General features: G+C 52.5%; 1 protein-coding gene and 1 long non-coding RNA gene across 2 annotated transcripts in view; one reads left to right on the forward strand and one right to left on the reverse strand.

Annotated features, from left to right (window-relative positions):
* Window positions 1-15,923, reverse strand: part of DAT (Sodium-dependent dopamine transporter) — a 73,516-nt gene extending 57,593 nt beyond the window's left edge. The window contains exon 1 of the mRNA XM_077653071.1: window positions 15,226-15,923. Within this exon, the coding sequence (XP_077509197.1) occupies window positions 15,226-15,550 (325 nt within the window). The 5' untranslated portion in view covers window positions 15,551-15,923. The remainder of the gene's footprint in view (window positions 1-15,225) is intronic.
* Window positions 1-24,558, forward strand: part of LOC144120546 (uncharacterized) — a 135,410-nt gene that overhangs the window by 89,624 nt on the left and 21,228 nt on the right. The window contains exon 3 of the long non-coding RNA XR_013312454.1: window positions 16,096-16,305. This is a non-coding gene — a long non-coding RNA (uncharacterized LOC144120546). The remainder of the gene's footprint in view (window positions 1-16,095; window positions 16,306-24,558) is intronic.

Below are 24,558 nucleotides of genomic sequence, written 5' to 3' on the forward strand. Positions count from 1 at the left end.
CCTTACGGCGCGGTTCAGGTGTCCGCCGATATGTGAGACAGATACTGCGCCATTTTGTTCCCCCAAAACCAATTATTATTATTATTAGTCGTCGCGGTGGCTCGAGCAGCCAGAGCGGCGAGGTTCCCACAACTTTGAAATTTTCGCTGCGACGCGCCGCTCAGTCGCTTGCATGTGAGCCAGCCTTTAGTGAGCAACAAGCAAGCGAAGGCGACATGCACAGCGGTTTCGATGCTTGCGCACTCCGGCTTATTAAAGACCCCCTAAACCTCCCTTGGGGATCAGCCGCATAGTGCAGGCAAAAAAAAATTCTCTATGGCGGCGTTTTAGAGGCATAGCGGCGATGACCAATCCGGCGCGCTTGCGAAGGCCTTAGCCTTAGACCTTACAAAAATGGCCCGTAGACAGTCTATAGACGCCTTATAGGCTCTATTGTCGACCTAGAGATATTTCTTTTGTCTATTCATAGTCTATAGACAAACGTCTACTAAAAGTGCATGATGATAAATCTATAGCTTGTCTATAGACTGTCTATAGGATTTGTATTGCCTATAGACTGTTTTCTAGGGCTTGTCTATAGAGAGTATATAGACTTTATAGACAGAAGTCTATGGACAGCCTATAGACTGTCTAAAGAAATTTTTGTAAGGGGTACAGTTAAAGGATTCACGGGGAGGTGTGCTTTCGTTCGGTGCCTGCGCGGTTCGGCTGCGTAAACACTCCCGTAAACTGTTCCTTCGACCTGCTTGTAAGCGAGCAAACTATGCAAGTGAGAATATGCGCCGCGAGTGATTGTGCACCTACGGCCGGAGCGCAGCGGCCGCACCCGGGCTCAACACATATATCTCGCCCTGCAGTGCGCCTGGTCGTGGCCCGCTCCAGATGTTGTTAGCCCTCCGCTATGGCTGAAGCAGATTGTTCTCTCTATTTAGATGTTACCGGTCTGCCTAACACCTAGAGCGAAAGAAATATTTTATCTACGATGGCGGTGCAGCTGCCGCGGCAATGGCCAAAACGACGCGCTTGTCGAGGCGAAGACAGGCCTCGGAGGAGGATACAAACCGGAAGCAGCCAGCTGGGCTCTGATCGGCTAACCGCGGCAGGACTTCCGGGCGACAAGCGAAAGACGAGGCAAGCGACGCGGGCAAAACGCTTTATCGAAGCGGTGAATCAAATGCGCCAGCGCCTTGCAACTGCACCGAAGAGCGACCGCCACTATACCCTCTCCGACGCCTTCCGCGGTGTGAGCGTTGTGGCTGAGCTTAACAATTCGGCCAACGCGACTCACGCGCGGACAAACGCATCGCGCCAACTAATGTGAACGCAATCACACGCTAGACTCGCTTCGTGCGGATTCATCGACGCAGCTTCATACGACAGGGCTTCATTAACTGCTTCGCACGTTGTTGTCCCCTCCGTGACCTTTCAGACGCCCCAGGAAATATACGACGCGGTCTATTGCATTTTTCTCCCGACAGGAAACAAATGGCCGTCATGGCGGTCATAAACACTGTACACGTCGGGGTAAATGTATTTTCCTTTCGTAAGCGAAAAAAAAGACATTTAAAAATTGAAAAGTTAATTAAGCGATCGCGCAGAATGAGCGAGCCTTTTTGGAAAGCGGGGCAGCCTTAAGTAATCTCTTCTTGATTTTTCGAGCCAGCATGACGCATTACGTTGAAATAGTATGCGTTTTTATGAAAATAAATGCAACATATATGCCGCTCATTTTCGTGATTAAAAAAAACAAATAAAGGAGACCAGGCAGTAAAATAATAAACAGGTCATTTAACGTTCGTTATCAGAATAGGCTTAGAAGCATGCAAAAAGCTGGGGCCAAATGATTCTCTATATAAGCATCCGCTTCGCTGAGAAAATATTCGGCATCATAGCTGTAATTCACAATTCCTAACACCGTTCGAGTGGGACGCTATATGTATAACTCGATGTAACAGTGATATCAATGAAAGGTTGTATCAGTGCCTTTATTTTCGCGGCCAGCTTCCAGAAGGTTCGTTTAGAGCTTACCGGAGAAAAACTCAACCGTGGATATGACACGCGCAAGCGTCATTTTATCTCGGCCAGCTAAAGTCCTGTCATGCCCCCCTATATCGGCAGCGTTCCTCTCCTGTCGTTATTTTCCCACTTTCCCCCCTAGTGCCTAAAGCGATCAACTTCTTGCCAACGAGGGTGAAGCACTGACCCGTTCAAATGCATTCCATTGCGGCCACCACTGATTTATTGCTACTGATCCCTCCGATCAAGCAGCTCGATGGTCGCACTCAGCCAATCACTGCGTGTCTATTCTCTCTCACCCGGGCGGACGCTGTGAGACAGCTTGAAAGTCTCGCACGCTCGTTCTTGTTGCCGGAGTGGGACACACCTCTAGGAATCCTGACGTTGTTCTTAAGATTATCGCTTAAGCCTCAGCCTCCTTCAGCGCTCCGCCGACGCCCTGGTCTCGGAGTGGACTTCACGAAAGGTCAGTCTTGTCAATAGAGGAGTGCATTTAAAGTTGGCACCTTCGTCTCACCGCTACCACGAGTTTTTGACCGGTCTGCACCATTAAAACTCTTGAACATAAAATACCCAGAAGGAATTCTCACACCAACTGGGTCTCGAACCTATATATGGCCATTGTGTACGTGCACAGCCGGAAGCGTGTGCAACTCTTTAATCAACTTGGCCATTGCCGTAAAAGATGTGCACAGGCTTCTAAGAGGCATTCCCCCATGCAAAAAATTAGCGCTCTACGTTGAGCATTGAGAAGCGTGGGCTTTATGGCAGAAAAGAAGCAAGTCAGAGCAAGAAACGTAGCCGAGACACAAACGCAGAATGGAGGCTGCACTAACGATAAGAAGTTGGCCGCGTCGATCAAAGAAGAAGGGATCAGAGTTCCTGGCCGGGGCAGTTTATGCCTTCGTGGCAGAAAGGTAGTGCGCAGCTTCTAAGAAACGAAGCCGAGAGACACCGACAGAGGATAGACGCCACATGCACCCCGAAAAAAAAATTAAAACTGACAGGATGAAACCTGATGCGACAATTTTTCGATAGCAGTAGGATTTATCCTCGATGATTACTTGGATGCTTTTACTCCAAGCCAAGGCTTCGCATCAGCGACAGAGTTTTTCTGGGCGGTGCAAGTAGGCGGAGGTTGGTGGGCTGGGTGGCGCGCTTTTAAGGGGTCAGAGTGAGGTGGGTCAAGGGTGGCGGTGGGTGGTGCTTATGAAGGGCAGCTGGCTTTCCCACTGCGTCTTTGGATTCCATTTCATCGGTGCCTTTAACGTTGCGAAGGCCACGTTCACCAGAAAATCCGGCGCCGGCGTTGTGAGCGAAAAATCACGAGCACGACTCTGGCGGATGGTACCCAGAGGAGGCAGGTGGGCCACCTAGGTCACGTGACCTTGCGGCGTCATCACAACTTGCCCACCTGTTAGTGAGTAAACTGCCCACCGTGGCATCGCTTAACCGCTTCACCGCTGCGCCAGGCGTGGCATGAAGACTCCCAGGGATATATGAATATCAAGTAGAGGATAACCAATTCTGCCTATATGGGCATTAACCCATTATTGCAGTTGCGTCATACCCTTAAGGCGGAGCACAGGTGTCCCCTCCGCTGCTGCATATGTTAGCTTCTAGTGGGTGGCGGCCTTGTGGAGGGTGGCGGCTCCACTCGCCGACGCTTCGCTCAAACGACGCCGGCACTTTCGCCAAGTGCCACTGGTGCTGCTGCAAGAAGTTGGCAGCGTCGACGAAAGAAGAAGAGACCAGGTTAAGAGGTGAAAAGAGGCTCGAGGGGAAATTTCGCTAAGCACCACAACCTCCGGGACGGAGCAGCAGCAGGCCGGAGCTTCCGCCGTGGCGAAGCGGTAGCAAAATCACGTTCGCAAGCAGGGAGCGGGAGCCGAAAACCGACAAGCATCTTAAGCAGCGGTGTCTGCAGCATTTACTCCAGCCAGGCCTTCAAGACGCCCTTGAACCCCGGCCGCGGAGCAAATTTGATCGACGGACGAGGTTTCGCTGGTCACCGTGCTGGGCGCTGACACGAAAGACAAGCGCAACGTAGCGAGTGCAGAATGGCTTTCTTCTCAGTGACCATGCTCGGTGTGTATACAGGAGAACAAAACACGACACTGCATGCGCACATTCTTACAGTGAGGCATTCCAAGCGCACCACGAATTAGACCGCTATTTTTTTTTTTTTGCCATATATCGAGCAATCACGTAACCGAGGAGTGACGTCATCACTGGCTTTTCTGCCGCGGAAAATATAGAACTATAGAACGATCACCACACTGTGTATAGTATCCACAAGGCCTAGCGGATGCATCTAAAACTGAAAATCCAGCGTATGAGGCAGCAAAACGCTTGCTCATATATACGCTGGTGCCCGTGCGTGTTCTGGTGCCATAGATAAGTACACGCGATGCGTGCATGACGAAGTAGCGCTGTGCACGCTGACAGTTATGGTAGTCGGTGAACAACTTGCATTTCGAATCCTAAGCGGGTGTGCTGGACGTCCCACAGCAACAGGATTGCGACGGGTGCGGCCCGTAGGTGGGGCTCCACATTCACTGTAACCACAGACTGTTTTCCAACACGCACCGCGAGAACCGTGACGGCCGTTCCCTCAACTCGCTGCTGTTTCCGTGCTTGTGTTCCCGGCGCATGCTTCGTGCGCAATGCGTATCAGTCTATACCGCACTTCTGGGTTGCACGTGCCATGTGTCTATAAATATCCAGCGTGCACCGCATGGCGCAATAATGCTTTTGCATTTTGTCGTCACTAAAGTACGTCCACTCGCTTGCCGTCAATCGGACCCGGAAGCGATTATGCCTTGTACAGTATTCCGCAGACCTGTCTAGAGCGCTCGAACTCCGTGCCGCCTGCGCTCCGCAGCGCGCAGAGCGCCGCCTAGCGGCAGCGCCTGGTTCGAGATAGCGCATGTCTGATGCCCAGGCGACACTCAAAGATGCGCTATCTCAAACCAGGCGCTGCCGCTAGACGGCGCTCTGTGCGCTGCGGAGCGCAGGCGGCACGGAGTTCGAGCGCTCTAGACAGGTCTGTGGACGACAACACCAGAGCGCCAGGTGCCGCAGTTCTCTATTCCTCTTGCTTGAGGTTCGTTTATGTCGTCCTCGTCTAAACACGCAGCTTCAGTTTCCGCAGAGTCATCGCCAGTCGCAATGTAGCTGTCACAGAAGAAAATCGCGAGTGCAAAGCATTTTTTCTCTGCACACTGCGGAAGTGGTAAGTTAACGGCGATCGCAGCCTTGCGTAGTGAGGAAAAAAGCCTTTTAACAGCAATCGGTCATCATCCCCTCACCAAGCGAGATGGAATTACTGCACAGGAAACGAATAAAGGCTGATTGAGGGTCCCACGGTAATATTTCCGGTGGAAGATCAATTCATCAGTCTGGCCGGAGTGAACACAACCATTGCAGCCGAAGATCTTAACTGGAGTGCCGCACAAGGCTCGAACAAAAAGGTGTTTCCCCGCTCTCAAAAATCTACTCGGAAAGCACTGGCGTAATCGCTGCGCATTTGATTCAGACTTCATGCCAGCAGCTCGTTCCCCTAACAATTAAGCACTCATGCTGGGCAAGCGACCGGTCTACGGCTTCGACCTACAACGAAGCCGCCGCCTCGCGGGCCTAAAAATGTTCGCAGGCAGCCTCGCAAAACGTAATGCTAGTCATGCAAGGCGGAGGCCTTATTAAGAACCAGCGCTATCGTTCGAGGGCATTTAGTGCGTTAGCATTAGAGTTCAAGTCGCTGAATGGTCGATAAAGGTCACGTGACCCTGTGACGTCAGCATAACTTGCCCGCTGGGTTGTGAACGCCGTAGTTTTTAGACAGAGAGCTACTACAAATAGAGGATCGAAATCAAGAAACAAAAATGCGAATGTTGGCACCATCACAGCATAGCGCATACCTGCTGCTGCAGCTAGCAGTCCGAATATGGCACTTGATGGACCGACAGTTGAGAGTAAACTGGCGCAAACACACACAGAAGTTGCAGCTGAAGCTCCGACAGATCTGAAATCTAATGTCATCGCATTTCCGCATAAGAGAACGTAATTAAGCGTCACCACAGGTTTATTGTCAGCTGGAGGCATCTGGCTTTCGATCAAAGCTGCGCACTTTTTTTTTCTATATGTGTACACTCTATAGCGCGGCTTGCAGATCATCACAATCGATCTGTCTAAAACGAACCAACAAATTTTTACCAGCGATGCGGTCAACTGATCTGCAGCAAGCATGGTGGTGCAGGATAGAGGAATCCAATCGGCAAGCCTAGCTCATGAATCTGCTGCAATCTTCTCGTGAAACCAAACCGTGTTGCAGCAGTTTAATCCGAGTAGATTAACCTGAAGTGATCACCTGTCCATGTCACTGCACTCCTTTAAACGCATTGAGCGCATCTTCAAATTCACGCTGTTGGACTTGTGAGAAGCACTGGAATATATTTTGGGGACACATCAATCACCGTGCGGCGCAAGTTGTCCGCAGATAAATAGAACCCCCAACTCCTTGTTCCATTTCCCTGTGAGCTTAACTTTGTTTTCTGACATTCCGCCTCCATCCCTAACCGTGCCACCTACACCTACGCCAGCTAACGAACATTCGCGTGACGGACTCGTCACCGTCCTGGAAGTTTTTGTTTTGTTTCCAGAGTTCTTGTATTTGCCGTCGCTCGCACGCAGGCGCATCATTTCTCGTTTACCGGGCGGGGCGCGTTATAGTTTTACTTCTCGCCAGACGCGGCCGGGCTGGAATCGTGATCACACGCGACAGTTCAGAAAATGCGTCTAGCTACTCGGAAAAAGAAAAGTTTCTCGCCTCAATGCCTATAGCTATTCTTTTCGAGATGCTCCCTCTCATTCGCAGATGAGACGCCCTCCCTAAACTGAGGAAAACAACAATGAAACGAGGCAGTAATGCATGCTGAGCCAGTTCGTTGCCGAGACAGGAAGATACGTCGTCTGCCTAATCACGACAGAGCGACCAGCGCATGCTTCATCGACCGTCGTGCGCCATGAAGTATCCGTGTTGTTACACGGTGGTCGAAAAACAACGACTTCGCGCGCCTGGCACTGCATATCACCAGCTTGTCTGCTTGAAGCAAAGAAGAACATATGGCTGGGAGCACGAAAGAACGCGCATGCGCACACCAAGATCTCTACACCAGCGGTGCAAAGCCAGATGGCGCAGCGATGCAGTTTTGCCTGTTTTGCCTAGAGTTACTATATAGGCGAATTCTTATATTAGTAAGTCTATAGTTTCGCCTATAGAGTCACCTCCCACATGAGTTTAGTTGTGCCGGGTTTTGCGGGCTGCCGCGTGCACCGCCATACTTTGTAGCCGTTTGTATACAGGGGGCAGTGCATGCCGATCACAATGGCTAGGAAAAATAAAAAAATAAAATAAAATTGGTTTTTAGGAAAAGAAATGGCGCAGTAACTGTCTCACTTCTCGATGGACACCTCAACCGCGATATGAGGGAAGGGATAAAGGAGGGAGTGAAAGAAAAAAGGAAGAAAGAGGTGCCGTAGTGGAGTGCTCCGGAATAATTTCGACCACATGGGGGTCTTTAACGTGCACTGACATCGCGTTTTCGCCTCCATCGAAACGCGGCCGCCACGGTAGGGTTTGAGCCCGGGTACCACGGCTCAGTAGCCGAGCGCACTAACCTCTGAGCCACCGAGGCTGGTCTAGGGAAAAAAACAGACAATGGAATAAGGCGACGCGAAATCCCTTTATTGTTGCACAAGGCTACCACTATAGACCTCAATGTTCTTGAGGGAAATAACGCGGACCAGAAAAAGAAAACATTGAACTAAGCAAGGTGACACTCATGGCTAACGGAATGATTTATCTCCGTAAATCAAACAATACCTTTGAGTGAAAGTAAAGGAGCCAAGAGTAACAGGGCGAGACTAAACATTTAGTATTTTTCAATGGACGACAGGTATTTGATCTGCTCGTCAATTAAAAGAAGCAAAAGTATCGCACAGCTCTGTGTTTTTTTAGGGGTGGGGACAGACGAGAAACACGTGCGTTGGTCACTTTACTACTTTTTTTTTGCGTTACCAGGTTGTCACAAAAAAAGAAATAATAAGAGTCGCAACTGCAGCACTGCATATTGGCGGTATTCATGGTGCTGGCACCTTCTAACCATAATTTCAGTTAAGTCTACAGACCACTCCAAATGAGGTTCATTTACTTCAGTTATATCCAGACCGCGGCTAAATTGTTTCCTTAATTATTGTCATTCCGTTCGGCTGTGGCGCTCCGATTGTGTTCATTTGCTTCGCATCGGATCCGCTTGGTGTCATTATTTCCTTGATGTCTTGTTTTTAATTTCAGCAAAATTATATGGCCAACTAGCGCTGTTCCCATATCCGTGTTGCCTATTTTTAACGTTACACCTTTAATTCCTTTTCCATCGCTCGCTGCACTGCCCTTATCCTCACAGCTTGTCGTTAATTCAAGCGCCTTGATTGCCCCACAAGCGTGCACCTTGTCAGGTATGAGAGCAGTTTCGCACAAAACACCTGTTGCGCTTTTTGTGAAATTCCTAGCGTGCCTTTAACAGCGCGCTCTCCCAGTGTGCCCTTCGCAGCTAAGCTTTCGACAAATGGCGTGAAGCTTGAGCGGGGCACATGAAATAACACGGACGGCAGTTTTTGCAGAGAATTTCATTAAGGGACAGGATAACCGCGCTATCGTGGGCAACCTTGGTTTTCCTTCCTTGTTCTCCCTCCTTGAATGTGTCGTGGAGTGTTTGGCAAATAGGTCAAACACACAGTACTGCGTTTTTTTATATTAGTATTAAAAAATCACGAGATGTCATGTGTATAATGAAGGCGCTTTTAATCGTTTCAGCGAATGGTAGAATCCACACTTTTTTCCTACACAGTGTCGCAGTTGTTTGTACTCCTCGCTTGCAATTGTAGTTTTCCTTTACGTACGGTGTACTTTACGTCACTTTGTGTAGATTTAGTTTCCCTTGTCGGAATGCTGATATTTTTTTGCCCTGAGGAGAAAAGGTTTTTGTTAAGTGTGAGCGATACCTTCAGTCTGCTCTCTGCTCTCCACAGGTTTTATAGTCTAATGGACATGCGGACAAAAATAACAAGACAAAGTGAGACCAAAATAAAGCTTCACCTTTTTTCTTGCGTGTATCCAACTTTTCACATACATGTAATCAAGAAAAGTTACAGGGACTAGCGCACACGCTTGTCACGCGTCAAAAGGCACACAGTTGGGCGAGCGCATGCGTTCCTTTTGACTTGTTTTACAGCGTGTCGGTTGGTATGTTGGGTTTAACGTCGCAGAGCTGCACATGTGCTACGAGAGACGCCGTACTCAAAGGGTCCGCATGGATTTCAACCGCCTGAGGTTATTTGACGCACCTTCCCTTATAAAAATGGTCGACGAACTTTCCATAGATTTTCTACAGACTCTATCGCATTCCTATAGTTACTTCTTTCTGTAGTCTGCAGACAACACCCTACTAAAAGTGTATGGCCATTCATCTATAAATTGCCTATAGACTATATATAAGATTTGTATTGTCAATAGACTATTCTTCAGGATTTTGTCTATGGAAAGTCTATAGTATTCATTGACAAAAGTCTGTGGACAGTCTAAATAAATTTTTGCAAGGGAGCTGACAGGGCATAGCACAAAGGTTCAATTATACTTCGACTCCATCGAAATGCGGCCGTTGTGACCCTGATTACCCCTACGCGATCTCCCTCTCCCTAAACTATTAAGCATTTGCGCCCATCTCTCTCTGCTTACGCCTGCTCGGCTGCACAATACGCGATGCGCTTCGAGCCAACCAGGACCTCTTGGTTACCATTCGGCCAGCCCGGAGTCTTGAAAAGGGCGTGAACCGTCGATTCAAAGAAAGACGGTGAATTCGTTGAAGGAAAGCTCAGAAATCACCCCCAGTAATTCAGAGATGGCCTGCTACTAAGTGCGATGAAATGGAAATGAAACACGCGGTAGAGAAAGGTGGGTGATGACGACAACGGAAACAAAGGCTGCATAACAGGCACACGCGACACGGAAGCCCGAGTAACGGCCCCACCGACCGCAATCCACCCCGTTACAGACTTCCGGATGTCTGTTCTATGCATTATATTTTCCTTGCAAGTCCATATACTCTTCTTTGTTGGGATACCATTGAGTAGAGTTTGTTTTCTAATCCACTTTGTCTCTCAACGCTACCCTTACCCTTACCATTTTCATACCACTCTGCACTCTCTTTAGTCAATCTTACTTCAGGCTTTTTTTGCTGGAAATAAGGGTTGCAGTGCGCGTGTGAAACGGTACAAAATAATAGGCCGTGCAACCCTATCTTAAGAGGTGCACAGCCTGCCCGGACTAGCCCGAACCGATGTCATATAGTGTTTTTCATTAGTCTGCAAGTTTCTGCATTATTGGTGATTACTGGCAGGATATATGAGCAGGATATCAAAGCTATAACCACTACAATTAACGAGTCTCTGGGAATCCCACAGGAGGGAGTCACGGACCAGGACATACTCTAGTTTCCGCCACTGAAATTTGAAAAATCTGTGGTTTTTATTTGCAACCCCGAACATTCGCAAAGCCGTGATCAGATTTGCCTTATTTCCGAAGGCGTTATTGAAGGCCTTGCGTTGGCTACTTTCGAATCTCAAGCCTACCAAGCCCTGACAGCTCTACGTGTCATGTTTGGTGAGCAGTTACTTCAGCATTTCTTGCAAACTGCTACACACTTAGATATATACCATACAGCACTAAGAAGGCAGAAAATGCTGTCCATGAATTTAAGCGACAGCTCGCCCTCTGTGCATATCAACCAGGCAATCAAGCGGACTCGTAGTAGCCACAGTATTTAGGCCATAGACGGCAGCGAGGAAGGTACGTTTCACGATCGTCCTAATTATTTCGTATTGACCTACACATTAAGCTTTGACACTGCCAAATGTGATGAAAATATGGTATGATGTATGTGTCCTGCATTGATTTCCCACGAAGTGAAAAAATATGTCAAAATATATAATTCTCGTCTTCACGACCAGGTTTCAACAAGGGTCTAGCTGGTGCTGTCAGGCTTCATAATGAGCCAAAATGTTACTTAGCTCCACCTAACTTTTAAACGCGCCATCAAATCTATCGGAAATTTAGCTAAAAGCCCCCGAGACTGGTCTTCTGAAGCAGAGAAAAAAGTTTGTGAAGTAAGCCTTGGTGGACGAGAAAACGGTTGAAACGAAGCGAAATTCTGCACAACACTCTTTTCTCCAGTGTGCAGCGCATATCTCTCCGAATGTTGCGCGCATCGAGGCAAATCAAATGGTGGCAGCGGTGGGATTCGAACTCGCGCCCCCGGAGGGATCTCGACGGTTACCTCACCGAATGTTGCGCGATTCATGAGAAGGCCGCGGAGAGGATCAGACAGTAGTAAATTATGTATTAGAACTACTCAGCCGTCTTCAGTCATGGTCGAAGCCGACAGGAAGTGTGCTCAAGAAAAGGACAAATTGGACTACGACAGAAAAGCTCGAAAGAGAGCTTTCGCACCCGCCGCGGTGGCTCAGTGGCGCTCGGCTACTGAGCCGCGGTACCCGCGGGTTCGAATCTGACCGCGGCGGCCGCGTTTTGATGGAGGCGAAACGCAAAGGCGCCCGTGTGCTGTGCGACGTCAGTGCACGTTAAAGATCCCCAGGTGGTCGAAATTATTCCGGAGCCCTCCACTACGGCACCTCTTTCTTCATTTCTTCTTTCACTCCCTCCTTTATCCCTTCCCTTACTGCGCGGTTCAGGTGTCCGCTGAGATGTGAGACAGATACTGCGCCATTTCCTTTCCCCAACAACCAATTTACCAATTTAGAGCTTTCGCAGCAAATAAAAGGTGTTACTGTTAGGAACATCACGGAAGAATAAGTTGCAGGTACAGCGGGAAGGTCCCGCAGAGGTGGTGGAAAAGCTCTCGATCGGACACGAACTATGTCGTTAAAATGCCGGGGCGGCGCAAAGAGGTCGAAATCTACCACTCGAACCCAATGAAACCATATGAGGAACGCGAAGCAGTGGTACAACTGGCGCTAAGCGTAGCCGAGGAGGAAGCAGAGTTTCTATACCCGGAGCAGAATCGGCAAAGTAGTAGCAGATATCGAGGAGAATCCAAATCTGAGCGCCCAACAGAGACAGGGGCTGGGGGTGTTAGTACGCGAGTTTGAGAATTCTTTTAGAGACGCGCCATGAAAGAGTGTGGCCTAACAGAACACGACATAGAATTGAACTCTAACGAGCCGCGGTTCTGTCCAGACAATATCGTTTGTCTCCCAGACAGAAGGAGGTCATGGAGAGCGACATCAAGTGCACGTTACAGCTAGGCCCCCGACCTCAGCGTTCCTCTCCTAATACGTACGGGATTATTTATTACAAATAATGAATCGTACATAGGTTTGCTCAGCGCGTTCTCAGAGAACAATTATTCTATCAGCACGCTACAAGTTGAGTAAAAAGCGACATCGTTGTGTTCTACAGGGCCTATATTAACAATAATGACTATGTTACCCGCATGCTCCAAATTTAAGCAATGCCTTCCTTTTCGCACTCTCTAAGAAGGCAGGTACGTAAAAAAAGAAAGCACTGGTTGCCGAAAGGCTCAAAGAAGACCGGTAGAAAGCATGCAGAGCCGGTGCCGCCGAAGGTTCTGTGATGTCCCTAAAGACGCGCTCCAGTGAAGAAGGCAGTGGAAGATGGCGAAGGACAAGAACTGCGCAGAGTTCCTTTGGGATCTAAGCGGCGCACTTTTGCCAGCTATTAAGAACGACTGCTTGCACAACCCAGTGTAAGCATGGAGCCAGCTCTGTTTGGTCTCTGGGTTCGATCCCGACGGCGGCGGCTACGTTTCGGTGGCGGCGAAATGCAAGGCGCCCGTGTGCTGTGTGATGTCGGTGCATGTTAAAGAAACCCCAAGTGGTCAACATGAATGCGGAGCACTCCATTTCGGTGTCCCGCTTAGCCTGCGACAGTTTAGAAGGTTAAATATTTAACGTAGCATAGCACAGCGTCTGTTCGGGCTGACGTGCAACCAAGTCCAAAAACTGTTGTTCACGCACTGGAAATCGGGCAGTATCGCGTACGCATTCGACATAAACTAAGCACAAGAGCGAAAGCTGCGACGCTAAAACAGAAAAAGCTGCTAAGAAACATCGAAACTCAAAAGGATCGCGTGCACAGGCTACACGCTAAGCCTGGCTGCATACCGTAATGTGCGCAGCGGGTCATGGAACAAAGCAGTGCCGAGTTTAGCCTGGACATGCACAGTGTCTGTCATGCAAACAGGCTCACGAATATCGCGTCAATGCCCCTGGAGATAACTTCGTGTGCATTCGGCGCAAGACTGAATAATCTCACTTTATCTGAATAATCCCCGTGCACTGCTTCTCATCTTGTAACGGGTATAGTGGCAAAACGCATCTTTTTGAACTTTCTAGCATCATAATTTTTTTTTTTGCGTTCAACTTCAGGTGGACTTTTCATTTTTACTGATTGCAATGCCAAGACGGCAGCAGGAAATCCTGCAATATTATTTTTAGTTGATATTTGTGAATAAGAAAGAGATGATTGGCAAATTGGAACAGTCATATTGCCAATACATGCTCATCCTCCTACAGAAAACTTGGGAGTTCTTCGCCACAAACTTAAGAACGCTCCTTCCCGGATAAAGCAGTTAGCATACTACAGCCTCATAAGACCCAAACTAGAGTATGCTTGCACAGTCTGGGACCCTTATACCAAAAAGAATATTGAGGCATTGGAGGCTGTACAGCGGAAAGCAATGCGCTTCATCTTTTCTAATTATCGCACATCTGACTCTCCTTCCATTTTAATGGAAGAAAATGGCACCCCACTACTGCAAATACGTAGAAAAATCCAGAGACTAAAATTTCTATTCCTGCTGAAAAACAAACTCGCCATGAGTTCCGATGTTAACCTTGCAACCCTTGAAGTCGTCCCACAAGGCATCATTATGCACATTCTTTAACGCCGTATCAAACTAAAATTAATGCCTTTAAATATCCTTTTTATCCACGCACTATCGAGGAATGGAACAAGCTGCCTTCTGATGTCATCATGTCCGTTGATTCCATTGACAAATTGTTGTCGTCTACCTCATAGTCGTGTTTATGCATGTTTTATTGTAAGAGTTGAACATGTCTCAGTGTATTTTACTTACTTATGTTTCGCGCGATGAATTGATATTCAAAATGCTGTATTTTTTTTAGCCCCTCCTGCTAGGGCCCACTTAGGGCCTGCAGTATTTGCTCAATAAATAAAATAAATAAATCTATGTCACCTTTGCCCCGCCCTGTCCTACTTTTGCGAGAATTGTGGACGTGTTTTGTCCCACCGATTCCTGCTCTCTACGCCACCAATCTTGCAGGCTGGAGCTGTGAAACTCTCTAAAAAGTTGTCATCTACGCCACCATCTGCAATGCAATGCGCGCCCAGGGAAAATTCTTGAAACATAATCTCCTGCTTTTGGGTACCCTAAAGTCAGAACTAGTCAATTCTGTCATCTGCACAACACTGTATACGTGCGATAACCTCATAGGGGCCTTTTAGCGCGGTAAGGAATGTCTTCGGTGCAAAAAAATAGGGCCTCCGTTGATATGAGGTGATAGAGAACTCGCGACGCCTCGACCGCAGGTGCGCGTCTAATCTGTTTTCGCTCTTTGTGGGGGTTGCATTGCGGCTTGTTTGTGCGCCTGATGGCAGCAGCCCACATGGATTTCAAGTCCTATAATTCGAATGGATTCAAGTGCACATAGATGCAAAAAGAAAAAGCGGCGACCTCAAACGCGCTTATTCGAAATGGTTCGCAACTTCTTCAGCAGGCAAAATATATACAGAGTTGCACGTGCCCGTGTAGCTTACACATGCCGGTGTTGGTCACGTAACAAAAAAAGAAAGAAAAGCCGGCAGAAAGGGGGTGCGAGGTGTTTCGCAACTAATCTATACGAGCGCATAACCAGAGTGAACTACCGGCGAAATCACTTTTTTTTAATTTAGCGCGTGGCTAGGGAGATTAAACGGTCGTAATGTCAAGCGTGAACGTGTCTTCGCTCTAGCCGCCGACAGCGACACGGTTGAGTAATTACCGTTGTGACAGTAGTAAATAACGGGTCTACTTCCTGAAAGGTGGCACTCACCTCCGCCGTAGGCGTAGCAGAGGTAGGGAAAGCGCCACACATTCGACAGGTCCACGGCGAATCCAATCACGGACAGGAGAAAATCGGCCTTCTTCCCCCATACTTCTCTGTCAGCCGACTTCCGGCCCAAACCGTCCGTCGCATCTTTGGCGCCGTCGGAGCGGGGCGTCAGGCAGACTTCCGTCAGCGCCAGCGATCCCGAGTTGTTCGCGGATGACTCCTGCCGCTCGGAAGCGAGTTTGCCGCGCAGCTGACCGTCCCCGGCGGCGAGAGAAGAGTTCTTGGGTTCTCCCGCCAGAGGCGAACTTTCCTCCGCTTCCGCCATATGCCGTTCAAGAATGCGCGCAAGTCGTCGGAAAAACAAACGAGCTCACGCCGGGCACACCTGTTGCTTGACTCAATGCTCAGTTTAAATGTCCGAGTGATCGCTGCAGCACAGCTGAAAAAAAAAAAAAGTGAGCCTATCGGCGTTGGGTCCCGATCTGCTGCCGCACTTTCGCTGTTGGTCGGTCGCCGTGATCTGGTTTTTGTTTCTACTGCTTCTTGTAAATCGGCTCCACGACGAGCCTAGCAGACGACGCGGCGGCACCGCTGAGCAGACGACGCGAGTGCGCTCCCGTCTCGTGTCAGACCCTCTTCGCGGCGCACGTGATCCCAGTCAGCCAATGACGTTGCGCGAGTGCCGTCACCTCTGGCCAATGGCGAGCGAAGTTCTTGAGCAAAAGAAAAAGGGAAACGTATGAGAGAAAGTTCTTGCTGCTTTTTTTTTTCCCTCCATCCCCCCCACCTCCGTACGCTGCCCTGCTTGGGGCGAAAAAGTAACGCCGGAGACCAATAAAGCACTGCGCCGAGCGGTTTGCGCTCTTGCAGAAACCGCGGCCGCGGTGCGTCCTGGCGCGGTTGATGGATTTTTGCGGAGGCAAGTGGTCGTCCAGCGAAAGGGGAGCGCGCCATCGGGGCCGGGGGAGGAGGGGAACGGCGCCGCTCTCTCGCATCGGACACCTGTTGATCCCGGCCACCTCCATCTATCGCCGGCGGGAGAATGGGCGAAGTCCAGCCGCCGCCGCCGCTCTGCAACAGGTATGGACGTTTTAAGGTCCGCACTTTATGTGACAGCACTTAATTGTGCCGTCTCGCGTAGACTTATTGTGGATAGAAATATAGTTTAGAGAATTTGCTGCGCTGTCAAGACTGAACGGTGCCGTATATATAAGCCGGCACGCGTGTGTGCCTGCCCCTCGCTTCGAACGTCTATCATTTGTCGGGCTTATCGAGCGATTATGTTCTTTCTTTCTTGCTTTCTGTCGTGGATGACGTCAACGGTGACGGTCTTCGCAGTGTTTTATACGTACTATCGCCGGCGGCCTGTCCAGTCCATCTACACGATTCGGTTCCAATACGGCGCGAGTCGAGAGGCGCAGTGTACTGCGCTTCGGCGACTGTGAGAACAGGAACTGCACCACGTCTGGCTGCTGCTGCGAAATGTTAACCATATTCGTTATGAGGTATAATATTCCCTGCCTCTTGTCGGTGGGGCGAAGTACAACCCCCATCGGTGCAGTCTATAGTGGTCTGGACTAAATTACCGTCCTCCATTACGGCTGCCGCGTTGCGTATATGTTGCACTATAACCTGAAATACCAGCGAAATTGTAGCATCTGTGACGGCTCAGCACGTTGCGTCAAACGCTGCTGCGATTTACACGGGGGAAAAAAAATGACTGCCTCAATCGTCGCATTGTCCGCGAAGTACAAGAGCAGTGCATACCTTGCGTTATTAGTGTGGACAATTTTTTGCTCCCATTGTTGAGCGTATACCTCTTATTTGACACGACGAATTTCTCGTTGCAGCAGGATTCGAACACTAGCTGTGACGGACTTGGCGCGAGCACAACAAACATTCAGAATCGCGTCCTCCAGCCAGATACAAAGCCTTTATTTCTAACACTTATGATAAAATACAATGGTTGCATCGACCGGTCGTGCAACGCTGTTTTACGACTAACGGAAGGTGTGTTCCCCGGCTACGACAGCATATTTACATGAAAAAAAGTAAATTAAATGACTGAACCTTTATTAGAGCGTGTATATACATAGAGCGGCGCTGCGCATAGGACACGCGCTGAGACAGGCTGTTTTATTTGTTGGCACGCAGATAACAGTGCAGCAACACAGCGCGCGTATAGCTAATTACGTTGTCACACGGGGGTGGACTTCCATGGGACTACGAGATTCAAAGAGTTTCACGCTCCACGTGATCATGATGGGCAAGCACACACAGCCTCGCATGAGGCTATGGCTGAAGGAGATAAAAACCCACAAACAGACGGTAACAATCATCAGCATACGAGGTAGTGCAAAAGCGCAAGGAAACGCGCAGTCAAAAAAAAATACAGTCGATTTGCGTAGTTAATCAAATGCGAAGTAGGTGTGCTAGTACTGCTTACCCCTGCTCTACTTTTCTGTGCATTTTTACTCTTTGTTATGCTTTGGTATTAAAGGTTCTCATGCACGGGATGCGGCGAGCGGCGCGGAGCCGAGGTCGCCGCAAGTGCACGTCTGCTGGAGGCTGAGGTGTGAATGACGCAGGAGGATAGGACAGACAGGCACGGGGTAGCTCCGTTCCAGAACAGTTGTGGTGTGTCGGCGGGATGTTTGCAGGAACGGCTCTCAACGTACCTGAAGTCCACCTTCTCCGTTTGGCAAGGCACAACTATGATCCATAAGAACGGCACCTGTATCGGCTCCTGTGTCGCTACGGTTTTGAGCGATGCTTTTCTAGCCGAACGTGACCGAGAACTCAAACGCAGGGTGGAAGGATCAAATGTTGTGAGCGTTTTCAGGTACGTTGATGATTTCCTCGTCATAAGCGATGCGCGAGGTTCTGTCGCTCAGGCAGACACGTTGAACATCTTGTCTGTGTTCTCTGGGTGCCTCCATCCGCTCACCTTGACGTATGAAGTTGCTGTAAACAAATTCATCAGATTTCTGGACCTGGGACTTTACCTACTAATCATGTTTGCTGAGCTACACGTGCAGCGAGGAAACAAACCCGCATTCCCTTTTCGCTCGGCCCACTCTAAAGTAGTGAAAAGGGCAACTGTTAGGTCTTGCTTTTCTAATGCTCTCATTAAATCGTGCAAACATCGACTTGAAGAGGCTTTCTGCAACCAGGTTGCGCGGCTCAAAGGCTATCCATGTTCGCTCCTGATGTCTGTACCTGAGAACATGCTCAAAGAACGCGGTAACCGACGCCCAAGCAGCGGTGGGGCTGACACAGGTCACAGCAAAAAAAGTAACTGTGATCCCGTGCAAGCATACGCTTGCTCACAATCTCAAAAAAAAAAGGAAAAAAGGCCGGCATATAAGTTGTATTCTCCGCTCCGAACAAGCTTTCGAAGCTGTGCGAGAAGGGGAATTCTGAAGTCGCCGCAAATGATGACTGCTCTGTAAGGCACCAGCAACCTTACGTTGAGTGCGCAGAAGACGTCGTATGCTCGATACCTTTGCCCTGTGGCCGAACTTACATCGGCCAAAAGAGAAGATGCCTGAACGAAAGGCTCGCGGAGCACAATAACAACGTCAGGGGGTCTCGTCACCTAGGCGTGCACTGCCTTGATTGTGACAATGCAAAGAACACAGGCCCCCTGTTAGCAAAAACCTATATTCTTCATAGGTACGCGCACAGATATAGCTGAGGCTGCGGAGATTGCGAAAAAGGCAGACGACTGTGTCGGTACACCATCGCTGTTTTTAAGTGAAAAAGAGCCTATTTTCTCAGGATTGCAACGCGACAGTTGATTTGTAAGGTCTTGAGTTGTTGTATTCGCCATCGTCTCACTATCTGGTGGTGGTGGTAGTGGTTTTATTAAAAATAATAGTAAAAAGGAAGGAAAAGATTTTTGCTAGCCCCGGCATCTGCCATCGATACTGAAGCACCTGAGCTGGGGCAGCGGAAATAAAGGACAGCAGGCAGAATGGAGAAATGAAATGAAAGAGGTGAGGGGACAGGAGTAGAGGACAGGGGTAGAAGTAATATGTACAAACTATTTACACAATAAGTAATGTGTCCAGGTTGTGCGCGTGATTAGTTCAGTTTAGAGAAATTAAATCACACACGCGCACAGCACTGTGTAGGTTACAACTGGAGTGGGGCGTCCAGTTATTAATCGTTCAAGGTAGAACTCGCGGAGCGTTCGGTCACTGCGTGTAACTACCTGACGGAGAACAGACGGGACGTCAAGCCCGTGTGTTCGAGGAATGCACAGAGGCTCACCAAAGTTCGCTCACGAGTGCGCGCACTGCCCTGCGGCCACAATAGCGTCTTGATGGAGTCTGGTAGTATGCCCTGCGCCCTATAGGCCGCGAGCATATCGCGACGAGCATCGGCGAACGCGGAGCAGCGAAGGAGCAGATGTTCTAGTGTTTCCACTGCACCGCATCCGTCACACACATCACTCGTCGCGATTCCGTGACGCACCCGTCGTTCCCCGGGCCACACGCAGCCGATGCGCGCGCGGAGGATCATTGCACGTTGCGACCGTGTAAGTGCGCGACAGCCGGTGACACTCTCGATGCGCTCACCTCCCGCGATGCGTGGGTCGGGGTGCTGCTTTCGGAGATGGTCGTGAATTACCGCACGCACGTCCTCCAGCGCAAGGGGCAGATCGCTGGCAGGTAGTTGGTGTGCAGCGGTCGCGAGGTCGTCAGCTTCTTCGTTGCCGGCGATGCCGCAGTGACCGGGCACCCACTGTGCACGCACGGCACAGCCTCTCTGCGCGAGGCGCTCGATGCGCGAGCGAATTTCCCGCACTAGTGGGGTACCGCGGCCGTTAGATTGCAGGCGGCTGAGGGCGGCGCGGGAGTCGCACAGCAGAGCACTCCTGGGCGGCGGAGGGCCGAGGGTGAGCAGCAGGTCCAGCCCGAGCCGGATCCCCATCAACTCCGCCGTGGTGGAGGAGCCCAGGAAGGTTGCGTGTTGCTGGCTGTGCTGTCGCAGGGCGGGGATGGTGGCCGCCGCAGCAAGGGAGCAGCTGTCGCGGGCCACTGAGCCGTCGGTGTACACGAGGAGATGGTCCTGGAGCTCCTCGTGTATGACGGCTCTGGCCAGCTGCTGCACAGCGCAGAGGGGTGTGCTCCGCTTTCCCGCGATGCCGACGATCTCTCGCTGTACCTCCGAGGCAGCAGGCCAGGGCGCGCAGGAGCCGTAGGGGGGTGGGCCTTGGGTCAATTGCTCATACTCGAGCAGCGCCGCGCCCATTCGTGAGCGCGGGTGCGAGCGCATACGCTGCAGCAGCGAGCCGCCGTCCGGTGCGCGGTGAAGCCGGTCGATGTGATTCAGTGCCCTGCGCGCTGCTTGGAGCTCAAGGGGCCACGCTCCTGCCTCAGCCAACGTTGCGGCGCACTGCGAGTTTTTGGGCAGGCCTAGGCACACGCGCAGGGACTTGCGGTGCTGAAGCTCGAGCTTCTTCCAGCACGGCTTGCGCACCGTGACGAGCGGCAGCGCATAGAGCACCGCCCCCAAAGCTGCGGCATTGTATAGACGCAGCGCGGCTTGCTGGGAGATGCCCTGGCCTCGAGCGGTGAGCTTGTGCACGGCGGCGGTGATCCTCTTCATCTGCAGACAGGCCTTGGTCGCCGCGGGGCGGAAGGAAAGGCGCCAGTCGATGTCCAGGCCAAGGTACCGCACCGATTTACGCCAAGGAATCGGAGTCCCGTCCAGTGACAGTGGCGCAAGGTGCGCGCGCGAGCGCGAAACGCAGGCCATGGCCACCGATTTGTCCGCGCTCAGTGACAGACCAAGGCCGCGCAATCTGGCATCGATTGCGGTCAGGGCTCCCTGAAGGCACCCCCGCACGCGGAACGCCTCGCCCGGTGGTCCCCGGCACCACAGAGCTATGTCGTCTGCATATATGGACATGTACACATGGTGTCGCCCGCTCGTGGGGAGGGAGGCCGGCACCACCGACATGGCCACATTAAACAGAAATGGTGATAGGACAGAGCCCTGCGGCACGCCCATGTCGACCGGGCGAGGCTTGGAGAGCTTACCCCCTACTCGTACGCGCATGGTGCGCCCGCTCAGGAAGCCATGAACGTATCGCAAAAGGCGCCCGCTCACACCGGCCCCCTCAAGCACCGCGAGAATTGGTGCGCGGTGAACGTTGTCAAAAGCGCCCGAGACGTCCAGTAGCAGCAGCAGCGCAACCTGGCCTGCTGCCCTGGCATGCTCCAGCGCTGTAACAACGTCCGATATAGAATCAGCCGTGCACCGCATCCCACGGAAACCCGTCTGCCGCTCGTCAAACAAATCAGCCTCCGCAGCCCGCTCGTTCAGACGCTGCAACGCCATATGCTCCATGAGCTTACCTGCCGCCGATGTTAATGCCACTGGCCGGTATCCGCTCAGCTCCGTAGGTGGGCGCCCTGCCTTTCGGATGGGACAAACGACCGCGGTTCGCCAATCCTCCGGAAGCTCCCCGCGTTCCCACACCAGGTTGATCTGCTGCAGGAGGATCTGTCGTTGCTGCGCATCCAGGTTTCGCAGCATTTGGTATGTCACCCCGTCCGGTCCGGGCGCCGAGCGGCGGCGGCAGCGCTGCAGCGCATTGTTCAATTCCGCCGCGGTGAACGGCGCATCACATGGACCTTCCGAGGCGACGGGCGAGGGACTGGCGTCGCTTCTGGGGCTCTCAGGAGCAGCTATGTTAGCGGCGTTTGCGGGGCTGGGCGGCGCGAACCGATCGGCAAACCGCTCTGCCAATTCTACAAAGCTGAGCCCGCTGGAGATTGCGAGGGCGGCCAGCGGTTGACGGTTTGCCTGTGGTTCGGTGATGCGCCGCAGGGTGTCAAACAGCCTCCGCGAGCTGACATCTTCCTCCATCCTTTGGCATAGTGAAGCCCACTGCCGGCGGTATAGCTTGTTGGCGTGGCGGCGCGCTGCTGCGTCCAAGCGGTTGTAGACAGTCCAGTCGGCGGCTCTGTCAGTCCGTCGCGCCCGTCGCTCTGCGCGATCTCTCTTCTCGCGCAGATTGAGCAGCTTCATATCAGGTGTGGGCTGCCCTGCCCTTACCTCTGCTCGTTGGGTGGCTGCGAGAGCGCTTCGGACTAGACTTGAAAAGAAATCTGCGCCAGTGGCCGCCGCCTCGTCGACCGCCCGCCTGAACGCACTCCAGTTGGTAATGGAGTAGGCACGTTTGGGGCGCGCCTCCATCGCAGTGGGTTCAATTAGGATGGAGTAATGATCCGAGCCCCAGAGAGATGGTGATCGGCGCCATGTCGCCTCGATGCCTCTGGATGCGAAGGCAACGTCGATGCAGGAGCCGGTTGTTCCGCGTCGTCGAAAGGTGGGCTCGCCGGTGTTCAAGGGGGTGAGTCCCAGCTGCGTTGCTGCGTCGTGCAGGTCGTCTCCCCGCGCGGAGTGGCGCGCACTGCCCCACGCACTATGGTGGGCGTTAAAATCACCACAGATGATTTGGCGCGGGGCACAGCACGAAGACACAGCACGAAAACACAGCGCGTTCCACGCGACAGCTGGACGCACATAAACACTGGCCACCGACGTGTCAACACCACCGACGCGCACTGTCACCACCACGCACTCCTGGGCATCAGATGTCGCCGCCGCCGAGCCGACGAGGGTGTGCTGGACGTCCTGCCGCACGTATATCGCGCACCTTGATTTCCCGGGGCGATGAGATGTGACACAACAGGGCACTGCAGCACAGGTGGGTTCCTCGCACGTGGTGGCTGAGTGGTAGCCAATGTAGCCAGGTAGCCGCATCTGGGGCTCCCCGTCATGTGAACGTACGTACGTCTCCTGCAGCGCGATAACTTCCGGCGAGTCCTGTGCGATGCGAACTCGCATTTCGGCGTACCGCGCCGCAAGTGAGCGCACGTTCCACTGCAGGATGGATGGTATGCGGGAGGGAGTCCGGCGGCTAGCCATCATGCTGGCTTATCTGTGCGGGAGCACCCGCTGCTTCTAAGCAAGCCCGGTGTCCATCGGTGCCCTCCGGGAAAAGTGCGCTGAGGGCGCGCAACGCCAGCTTTAGGCGCGCGATCTCCGCGTCCCGTGCGTCAGGGGGCTGGCCGTGAGAAGCGGCCGCAGTCTCGGGCCGCGCTGCACGGGACGCCGGGCAACCGGATCGCCGCTGCCGCTGCCGGCGCTGCCGTTGCTTCTGTGTCTGCTGCTGCTGCTGCTGCTGGGGTGTTCCCCTGACGACCTGCGCATAAGAAAGAGCGCGCGGCGTCTGCTGATGTTGCTGGGCTGGGGCCGCTGTCTCAGCCTGGACGACGGCTCGGACAACCCGCCTGGACATCGGGGCCATGGATGTGGCCATTAAAGTGGCCACGTGACGCTCTCGCTGCCAGTGCGGGCACGCTGGGTCAATGGCTGCGTGCCGCCCCCCGCAGTTAATGCAGCGGGGCTTGCTCGCGCAGGTACCAGGCTCGTGTGGCCCGCCGCAGCGCGTGCATCGGGCAGGAGCACGACACACCTCAGTGGCATGCCCCAGGCTGGCGCACTTGGCACACTGGAGCGGCCGGGGACGGCAGGGGCGGACCGCGAGCCTGCGCTTGAATATGGTGATGAACGCCGGGGGTGTCGGCGCCGCAAAACGGAGAGCTAGTGTACTGCCCGACAGAGACGCCGACACCATCGGTACCGTTGACTCCGCTGCCGCTAGCAGCTCCTCCGCCGTCCTGCGCCCGTCCACACCGAAGACCAGGCCCGAGCTTTGATTCCGAGGAGGAGGCTCCTTGGCGCAGACCGGCACGCCGCGGATGACGGCCGTGGCTAGCAGGGCCTGGAGAGCATCGCTGCTCCCCGCGTCCACTGCCACCACATTCCGCCGCATGTTTACCCGGACGGCGAGGACGCCCGGGCGGGATCCGATCTCCTCGGCCAACTCCCAGCCCTGTTCCCTGGTGAAGGCGGTGCCCCGGTTCGCCGGCCGAAACAGCACCGTCCCCACCAGGCTGGACGGGACCTCCACGGCAGCCGCGGCTCGCTCCAGGGCAGCTCTCCGACGCCGCTGCGCCTTGGTAGTGATAATGCGCCACGGGACCAGGCTGGCCCCAGCATCAGCGTCGCCGCTGCCTGCGGGGCATTGCTGCGGCGCGCCGCGGAGTTGGGCGCGCTCGGTGCCAGCAGACGAAGCCCCAGCCGCAGCCTGGTCTCGTGCGGCGGGATTTGGTGAGGTCGCACCCGTTTTTCTTCCGGACGCCGTCGCCCCACCAGCAACAGCAGCAGCATCAACAGCAGGCTGGAGGTGGGCTCCATGGGGCTCCTGCTGGGAAGGCCCTGCTCCTTCGAGTGTGGAGGGAGAGGGAG

Source organism: Amblyomma americanum, chromosome 2, assembly GCF_052857255.1.
Source record: "Amblyomma americanum isolate KBUSLIRL-KWMA chromosome 2, ASM5285725v1, whole genome shotgun sequence".
Classification (NCBI taxonomy): Eukaryota; Metazoa; Arthropoda; class Arachnida; order Ixodida; family Ixodidae; genus Amblyomma; species Amblyomma americanum.